Here is a 10,022-nt window from a genome sequence, read left to right on the forward strand (position 1 = left end):
AAGGTACCTGGGATTAGAATCTCAGGATTGTTTCATATCTGTTTTTCTTCCTCCCGTTGTTGTTGTTTTTTTAATGTATTGTTTGGCATATCACCAATTTAGACAGTGCTGTTTTTGCCATTTTTTTTCCCTCTAGAGCATAAATGAAAAGGGAGGTGCCTCAGTGCAAGACAAAGGCTAACTTTTGGTGATACTGGGTTGCTTTCTCTGCCATAAGAAAACAGTCTCCTTGAACCTTGGATCCCAAAACGTAGAGCAACCATATGAAAGGCTTCCGAGAAAGTCTTCCTTGCCACAGTCACAGTGACACCAAGCGGAGGCATGCCAGACGTCTACGTTCCTCGGTTCTGAGCCTGTCATTTAGTGCCCTACTAAAAGAGACTGGTGGTGTGAACACCTCCTTTCCCTTGCTGGCTTGGTTTATTCTGCTGCACTTAAGTCATAAAACGTTGCACTTCAGATGGAAAAGATGAAGCAGTGTTTGCTATCCAAGAATATCCCCTCAAAGATGGGACATATGAGCTGGACACAACTACAATTACCTGGTGATTAATGTTATTTTTGCAGAGCATGTTATTTCCAAATCAGGATTAAGAAATCCATCAATATTTCCCTGTCAGAAGATCCAGCTACAGCAAATTAGGATCAGATGTTTCTGAGGTTTCCAATAAGTAAGAAGGAAGGGTTGGAAAAGTGGTATTTGGAAGTCCATGTTCATGAATCCTACACAAAGGGTTTCACTCCCATAGGTATTTCAGATGTCTACATCTTAACTGACTCCTGCTGAGGTACAGTTTTATCTGGGAACGAAAAGCTAGTCCTGATAACTGAGAACGGTTACCTTGGTTTCCCCAAATCTCTGCCAGCCACATGTCTTTTAAAAAAAAAAAAAAAAAAACCTACCTGAAGGAAATGGCCTCATTTTTTCGTCTTTAACCAAGGGACTCATATTTCTGTCCTTCAGAAGTCTTTGCAGACAGTGTATGATTACAAATAATCCAGAGTCGATGCTCAGCTATTTCCAGCCACTCACAAAGAGTTTCTTGTTCTCTGTCACATCACCACTCAAAAGCCCAACACCAAAGAGGCAGAACAAAGGTTTTGTCTAATGGGAGGAGCTATTCCAACCATCTCCAAAATCAGCTGGTAAGAACATCTTTGCTGTGAAACAGATCTCACTCATATCTCATCTAAGGAGAATACAGGTCTTCCCATCATTGGAAGATCTATTTCCATCTCCATTTTGTAACCAGATGGTTTAGCAACAGTATAAATTTCCTTCTCCTTCCAGGGAGAGGGGAAAAATCAAGATCAGTTATTCTGAGTAAACCAGCGCAATTTTGTCTTTGTTGAATAAATCCAGATCTCTTAAAAAGAAAGATTATGGGTAATAGAATCACCTAGGGGCTTTCAAAGTTTTCCTGCTTCCATGAATATACAGTCATTTTAGGTTTATTCTTGCCACCTGCTACAATTTGCACTATTTTCAACCACTGGTGGTGAGCAATTACTTACAATCCCATAATAACCACTGTTGTATAAAATAAGGTTTGGGAGTTTTTTTTCCTAATGTTTGAACAAAGCAACAGTATCTACCAGATAGATGAGTTGGACTCTTAAAAAAATAAGACACCGAAGCAACTTTTCATGAATTTTTCTTTGATTTGTTTTGTTTTATTCAGACAGATACATTTAGCTCCAAGCTTTCAGCTTGTGTGTGCATAGTTACCCACAGTTTAAAGGTTTGTTTGCTTATTTTTATGAAGTTGTTTAATAGCTCCTATAAACTGTCAAAAACAGTAAATTTTCCAAATGACAACTGGGAAGTTTTCTTTCCAGTCATGGCAGCTTTGGCACAGGTTAAGGAGCAGATTGAACACTTGACTCACATTTCAGCTGAGAGTAAACATAGTTTTTTTTAATCAGAAAACTACGCTGTCTGAATACACTTACTCTTTAGATAGCCAACTCATCTTTAAAATGTATCCAGACCAGTGCATTCCAATTTTATTTTGTTCTTCATTACCATGTTTATAGTATTTTTTGGGTCCTTATTCGGCTGCCATAATACAGAATGGCTATGAGTTGTGATGGAAGTAATTTGAAGTGGAAGCTAAATCCAACTTTTGTTCCCCTTTTCAGGCAACTAATGGGCAATATCTCCAGAATTCTTATTGCAACCTGCAACTGCATTGCAGAAAATTGTTGTCCTATAACACCAGCAAAATTCATAATCCTAGGACTTTTGTCTTCTTATCTTGGCGCGGGGGAAAAAGATCTTTACAACTACAGCTTCTCTGCTAGAATTGCAAACATGATTTTAAAAAAATTGCTATCAATAAATGCTTGATATAAAGTTGCACCGTAAGGAGTAGTAGAGCAAATTTATTATTAAAATATTTTGGAAAAGAGTTACTTAAATATACAAAAGAGTTAAAGAATTAGCTGAAAAAAAATGACCATTCTATCTAAAACATTGTGCGGGAAAATGCTTTTCTCTGCAATGAGAGCAAAACTAGACATTGCAAAAGAAAAGGAAGGTTTGACCCCATATTTTCATCGTAATAATAATTGTGGATTGGGAAAAGGCGTTTGGAGGAGAGAATTAAAATATGGGAAAGAACTGTTCCTGTGACACTGCACATTTGCTCATTCAAGGCTTGCATTCTAAAATCTGATATTACTGGTTTCTTTCTAGCCTATAAAACTTTTGCAGGGATATTTTTTTTCTCCTTTAAGCCTTTTTTCTGTTTGTATTGTGCTTTGAGCCACAAAATGGATAATCTGTATTCCTCCAAATATTGGTGAACTTTAATTCTCAGGAACCTTATTCAATATAATCAATTATGGACAATGCTGGGATCTGTGGTTCAGAGTCACCTGAAGAACCTTATGTTGAGGAATGACACAATTCTATACAACTCTCATTGCACAAGATCACATTGCATTGGCCATGTTTTGTGACTTTAAGTGCTTGGAAAGTGGGAGGTATCAAGCCCCAGTTGAGTTACATACAAAAGTTAAAAAAAGTTTTAACATCAGAAATATAGTTCATCTTTACATTTATATACCATGTTTCCTATGGAAACACAAGGTAAAATACATGAAAATCACCCTTTTCTTCACATAACAAAAGTATAAGATAGATTGGAATGAGCAGTAGTGATCATGATCCGCTATTGCCATTGGTCTGAAATCATCCACTGAAGTGTATGGTGGAAGGAGAACTTGAACCTGAGTCTTCCTAGTCCTGTCCAACACCTGAACTATTAACCTACAATGACTGTATGAACTGAACTGAAAATCAATAAGAAATAGATAATTCAGTCTTTGGGCAGCAGGTAGGCTGAATTCAATTCATGATCCTGGTAGGCAATTCATCTGGCTAGAGATACATATTCATGTAGTTTAGTTTGTCCCACCTGATCTCTATAAACCAAAGTAGAGGGCATAGAGAAGAGCAGGAGGAAGAATCACAGCCAAGGCAATAATCAGACTGGCATATCTTGAATCCTTTACAACAAGTTAGTTTTGAGTTAATGTCTCAGTCCTTCCCTAGCATGAAGGTAAAGTAAGGGAGGGGAGAAGCATATACAGACTTGCAGGTTTCTGTAATTATAACTGTCACAATAAAAGTAGCCCTGTCCTATATGGCATTGGATTTACCTTGGTTGACATCCATGCAGTATCCATATTGAATTGTAAGTGGCAGAATCCATAGGACTCAATAATACTATTGCTTCTTGCAGTCAAGGCTATACATTCAGAAGCACAGTTAGGGTATATTTAAGACATGTCTACACCCAAAAAATCAATTAGATGCTTTCTGAAAGCATCCTAAGAATATTCCATTTTTGGGGGGTTTCCAAATCTAAGATGCAAAACACCAGATCACTACTAGATGGGAGAAAAGTGTACATCTTTACTACCATATAGTGGTATCTGGCTGTTTGAAGCCTGAATCTGACAACCCTACTACTTCATGACCAGACAGATTCCTAGCATATTATATGGAAGAGAAAATAAGCAGCTGGTGCTTTGCGGTAATTTGAAAGGCTGAAAAGACCTCTCTTGGATAATGTAAGGAATAAGTGTTTTTACAAAGCTCCATTTCTCTTCCCACGGATATCAAATAGAGAACTCGGTACAGCAATTTTCTTCAGCAATAGAAACCTTGTGGAGCTGCATTAGACATTTTGGCTGTAAAGACATATTTACATTTGAGAAAAAAGTTATACTGTGCATCAAGGAAAAAGCCATCTGGAGGCTAGGCTGGCTTGTGGAACAGTCTGGAATACCACTTCCTTGCCTCTCCAGGAATACTGTATGTAACAAATAAAAATGCAAGTGCAATTCCAAAAAAGTCCCAAGCAAACACTAGTTCAGATAAACCTGAAAGTCTTTAAAACAGGATTGTTGGATGTGGAACAGTGCTTGCCTGTAACAGAATCGAATAGAACACCAGTCTTAATTTTAAGATTATAGAAATCAGTGTGCTCAGCAAATTTAGAATAAGACATAGAAATAGTCAGAAGATGATAACGGCAAATCACTTCTGTACTGTTGTCAAGTTACCAGGAATTGTGCTCAAAGGAGTCTTATTTTTATTGGATAAAGTTTGTTCATTAAGAGAACAAAACATACTAAGTTATTTTTTACAGTCCATTGTCTTCTTAACTATATGAATTGGAGCAGTGGTGGGTTCCAACCGGTGTTACCATTGCTTCTCTTCGCGCACGCGCTTTGCACGCAATCGCCGAGTGCATGATCACTTTGCTTGCACGCGTGCCGAAGTTGCGCTTTGCCCAAGCGCGTTAGATATCTGCCCAGCTGAGGTGCGGCAATCCACTCTGCTGCGCCTATCAGCTGAGCCAAAAACAGAGAAATAAAGATAGGAATAAAGTGGGGGCGAGCAGGAGGGCCCTTCTCCCAGTCAAAGAGAACCGATTCGGTGATGTCACACCGTCACCGCTACCAGCTCAGCCGAACCGGGCTGAACCGGGAGCAACCCACCACTGAATTGGAGGTATCTTCTAGTTTTCTTTCAGGTCGCTAGGGTTTTTTGTATCATACTTGTCACTTCAAATGTTAACTTGAAATTGGTGTTTGATCCTAGAATCTAGCTTTGCTAATCACTTCTCTTAAAGGAACTAGCCTGGGAAGGTATGAAGGTTAAAGAGCCAACATGTTATACAGTATTGACTAAATTTGTGAAGAAAACCCACTGAGTTACTTGGAGCTAGTCTTTATCTCTCAATTTAATCTATTCCTGAGAAGTATTGCAAAAGAAAAAATAGGAGAAAATAATTCCACATTGGTACTCCCTGCTCCTGTAGCAGGCTATAAATTTAACAAGAAAAGAAGAAAAGAAGGCACATTCATCATACTTTGGCATCTCAAAAGCATTCTCCCTATTTTAAAGTATCAAAACCATCCTGATCTATTGTTCCTATCTTATCAGCAATCGTTTCTGCTTCTTTCTGGAATGTTAATTCCAGCCAAGAGGTCTATCAAGCCATTGCTGGAAATAGGACTCCAAACTTTATTGAAGACCCTGAGCAATTACTCTTAATCTCTCTCTCTCTCGCTCTTTCTCTCTCTCTCTCTCTCCTTCCCTCCCTCCCACCCTCTCTCTCTCTCCCTCCCTCACCCTCCCCTCCCCTCCCTCTTCCTCTCCCCTTCTATCCCCTGGTGTTTAATAGAATTTCTGGCAACAAACTCAACAAGTTCCTAGTGTATAGGGCTATATTTCCACTCTACAAATAGATGACCACTAGATGGCAACAAAGTTACAGAAAATGCTAACTTTTTGCTAGTGGTTGTTTGGCTTTATAGGTTGATTAATATGTTGAGGTAAGAAGTACTTTTTTTTTTTTGGTTGATTTTTAATCTCGTGACTAATAATCAGTGACCATGCAAGCTTGGAAATTCTAATTTATGTGCGCTTCTCAGAGTCTTGTTATTGGAGTTATTTTTAAAAAGTGTGCAAAATAAACATACAAAGCAAACCGTGATCTGAATGAACTGCATGCAACCAGTTTGTGATTCCCAGCTGGAAGGCAGACCAGGCATGGTTAGGTTAGCATGAATTGGAATACAGGTTTAAACCAGTCTCTGCTATTGATTTCTTTGCATTATATCATATTCTGAGTTCATATGTAAAATTAAGATACCCATGCTTGGTTTGGTTTCCTGTTTTTGTGAACAGGACAAATAAACTTAGTTTAGTATATGAGTGAATGCAGCTAGTCTATTGAATTCTAATGCCATGAGAAAAATTATCTTATTCAACCACTTGATTTACAAACTTCTATTTATCCCAACCAGTAAAAGATGGTGCATATTAAACTAGAGATCTTCTCTAAAACAGAAAACAGAACGTAAACTGTCCAATTGAAGTGGTATAATTCACTCTTTTTCTATTTCTATTGTTTCTTATCTTTGTCTTGTTACAAAAATAACATATGTAATACATATATATTTTTCTTAAATGAGCAGGTAGTAATTGGAAAATAATATGGATGGCAATCCTATGTAAATTTCCTCTGTAATAAATTCTCCTGAACTTAATGGGACTTAATTTCAATTTGCGTAGAATTATAACCATAGGTTAAAAAATAAAAGTAAAGGTTAAGCCTCATTTCCCATCCCCAGTGATAGAGGTTCAGTCTAATCTGTTTTAATGAGCAGCAAAGAGGTGCTGTGCTTCTCCAAGATCAAAAGCACTTCTAAATTATTCTCAGTATGCAACCCTACTGGATGATTATTTCCTCAAAGAATAGTTGTTATAATGCAAGGGGATGGGGTTTGACCCCTTGACCCTTGAGGTGTCTTCTATTTATTTAATTTTTTAAGCTTCAAACTGCTTTAGCCCTTCCTCATAGAGGTCCTCTGCATATTATGGTCCATTTGATTGCTCTCTCTGCACATTTTCCAAAGGAACCACCTGTCTTTCAAATTTGGTTGCCTGGATTAGTATCCCAGGAATGGAGCTGGGGTTCACCTACCATACTAAGCCAAACTTGTTTGCTGCTTAATGCATTGTGTGAACCCCAGCCATGTGGTTTATCAAGTCATGTTTTATGATTTTAGTGTATTATGTGAATTCAAGTCAGTCAAAATATATGACTTCAACCCAGCCTGAAAGTTGAAAATGACTTAAATTTTTAGTGACAGAAAGCTATCATGGGATTTAAGATTCATGGTAAAAAGTTACGTTTAAAGTGACTAGGAATGTGCTTTGAAAGAGCACTGGAGAAGAGTACCAGAATCTCTTTTTGGCAGGAAGAGAACAGAAATAATTTTTAAAAGGTGACTAAGTTCCACATTTGGTTGCACTGGGGTATGTTTCTTTACCCATCTTTTGATGCTGATGTTTCAATTTTAGTACTTTGCCTGTGTCTAACACTTCCCTTCTCCTCTGTTGTTGTAATTTTTAATTAAATAAAGGAAAAGATGTGTATATTTTTGGCAATCAAGTTAATGTAGCTAAGATATATTTTTTCCATGCTGCTTGACTGTTCTTATTGTAATAAATATTAATATCAAAATCAGAAAAATAATAAAACCATCCTGGGTTTTCTTTTAATTATAAGCATGAGTGATGACTGTTGAATGGTCTTTTTTCTTCTCTTATAGCAAATATAGAAAAAAAGATAATTGAATCTGAAATACTAAGACAATTATCTTCTTCCAATTTTCTTTTACATTATAGCTTGGAGTGAATTTTACTGTAAGTAAAATTCCATTGTTGTAATGTAATTGTTTCTTTAAAATTCTGCATCTATTTTATCATACCGTCTTTTATTTGTTCTGTCTGTGTATCGGTTTCAATAGGAATTTATATGTACCTCCTAACAGACAGTCTTCTATATAAACATTTCAAATTCTGTCTTTCTTTTCTTTCTTTCTTTCTTTCTTTTCTTTCTTTCTTTCTTTCTTTCTTTCTTTCTTTCTTTCTTTCTTATCGATTTATTTAAATTTGTCAAACAGAAACAAAAACAAGAATAACATAAAAATAAAATGACAGGGACGATAGGCACGTTACTGTGCTTATGCATGCACCCTTTACAGACCTCTTAAGTATGAAGTGAGGTCCACGGAAGTCAATTTGTGATTAAAACTGTGAAAATATGCAGCTGAAAAGGAAAATTCGTCTTAAAAACCCTCCTTCTTTCTCAAGGTCACTTTATATTTTTCCCACAATCTATAAATACATCAACTAGAGTAAATTTTGGCCTCTGCCAAATAATTCTTGCTGTATCTAGCCTGTTTCAGGAATCTGAATGCTCCATATCCATATCCACATCCACAATTACACTCTACACATAATTATATCCAGAATAAATTTGAAGGTGATGCTAGAGGTGAGATTGCTGGTCTTATTTCTGTTTATAGTAATAGCAAAATAGCAATAGCACTTAGACTTATATACTGCCCCATTATGCATTGCAGCACTCTGGGCAGTTTACATTGTCAGTATATTGCCCCCAATAATCTTCATTTTACAGAACTTGGGAGAATGGAAGACTAAGTCAACCTCGAGCCCCATGTTGTCCTTATTTTTTCTACTCTGACAATTAGGTATGACCTAATCTTATATGCGTTTCTTGTACATAAACAATATCAGAAAAAAAATTTTTTTTGAATTTATTGAAAATCCATTTCCATTTTGATTCTAGATATTTTCAGTATACTAGGTCCTGATTTAGCCCCAATTATAAGAAGTTTTTAGAATTCCCCCTTCAAAAGAGAGCTCTAATATTGGAAGGCTAGATACTCAACATTCTAGAAACTTCCAGATTAAGTTCTGTTCTATATTCTGGACTACAAAGGATTCAAAACTCCAACCCAAAATGAGAGAATGTAGGTAAAAATATATTTCTTTTGCCATGCTGGCTATTATCAACTTTCAAATTGAAAATGTATTGAAATCATTGATGGTCCTTGGTAATTGCCTGGACTAGGCCCTGCAATTTTCTTGGCAAGATTTTTAGAAGTGGTTTGCCCTTGCCTTCCTTCTAGAGCTGAGAGAGGGACTGGCTGGTTTTATGCTTAAAGTGGGACTAGAATTCACAGTCTCCCAGTTTCTAGCTTAGTGCTGCAAACATCACACCAAACTGGCCCTCACATTTATTGTTGGTTGGTTGGTTGAAAACATTTATATAGCTGTCCATTTTGTCAGCTTACAACCATGAATACAATAATATATACACAATAAAAGGATTCTATTTTATTTTAAATAAAATAGAAAAACGGGGCATCACACCCACTCTTTTCTGATGTGACCTTCCACACATAACCTTGCACTAGGTTAAGGCATGGAGAAAGAATACTTAAGTACTTTCCTGAAGATTAAAATGTGGGGAGGCTTTGGACCTCAGGTAGAGAGTGTTCCATGGGGCAGGGGCTGCAATTAAAAAAGGAGTGTTCCAAGCACCCACAAGTTAGCAATATTTAAGGGAAGGTATCTGGAGTGTGTTTATCTAGAGGCTCTAGTGGGATGGGCAGATATCCTTAAGGAGAGAGGGTCCCACATATGACTGTTCATTTAAATAAATATATTGTGTATATGTTGGCAACTACAACGTGTAAATATCTGCATCCAACCGAGCTATGAATGAAAATCTTCAATTGTAAGGTGAGTGCAGCAAAATAATCAGAAGCAGTCTTAAGCAGAAAGCAGAATGGACTACCCTAGAATTTCTCAACCTTGGCAATTTGAAGATGGGTAGACTTCAACTCCCAGAATTCCACAGCCAACAAGGCTAGCTGAGAAATTATGAGAATTAAACTCCACATATCTTCAAACATTGGACTATCTAATAATGACAAGAGAGTCATTATGGAAGAAAAAAGGAAGCAAGAGCTTTTTTGGAAATAGCCACGTGGACATTCCATTTGAAAGCATCCAAGATGCTCAATTTGATACCTGTAGAATAATATCAAAGAAACGTCTCTTTGAAAAAGATATTGCAAATGCTAGCAAATCTGAGTTGCGAAATTCCCAGTAACCATGAGAT

The 10,022-nt window shown here is 36.9% G+C and overlaps 1 protein-coding gene across 15 annotated transcripts in view; it reads left to right on the forward strand.

Moving 5' to 3' along the window:
• MLLT6 (MLLT6, PHD finger containing) overlaps window positions 1-7,567 on the forward strand; it is a 180,112-nt gene extending 172,545 nt beyond the window's left edge. For 14 of the 15 annotated variants that reach the window (XM_034415653.3, XM_087892107.1, XM_034415651.3 and 11 more), the window contains one exon: window positions 137-7,567. In XM_034415653.3, coding sequence (XP_034271544.1) covers window positions 137-181 — 45 coding nt within the window. In that variant the 3' untranslated portion in view covers window positions 182-7,567. The remainder of the gene's footprint in view (window positions 1-136) is intronic. The other variant, XR_015733804.1, reaches the window with a different exon arrangement.
• Window positions 7,568-10,022: the final 2,455 nt, after the last annotated feature.

The sequence above is a fragment of the Pantherophis guttatus genome, chromosome 4, assembly GCF_059756535.1.
Source record: "Pantherophis guttatus breed Tessera chromosome 4, ASM5975653v1, whole genome shotgun sequence".
In the NCBI taxonomy this organism is placed as follows: Eukaryota; Metazoa; Chordata; class Lepidosauria; order Squamata; family Colubridae; genus Pantherophis; species Pantherophis guttatus.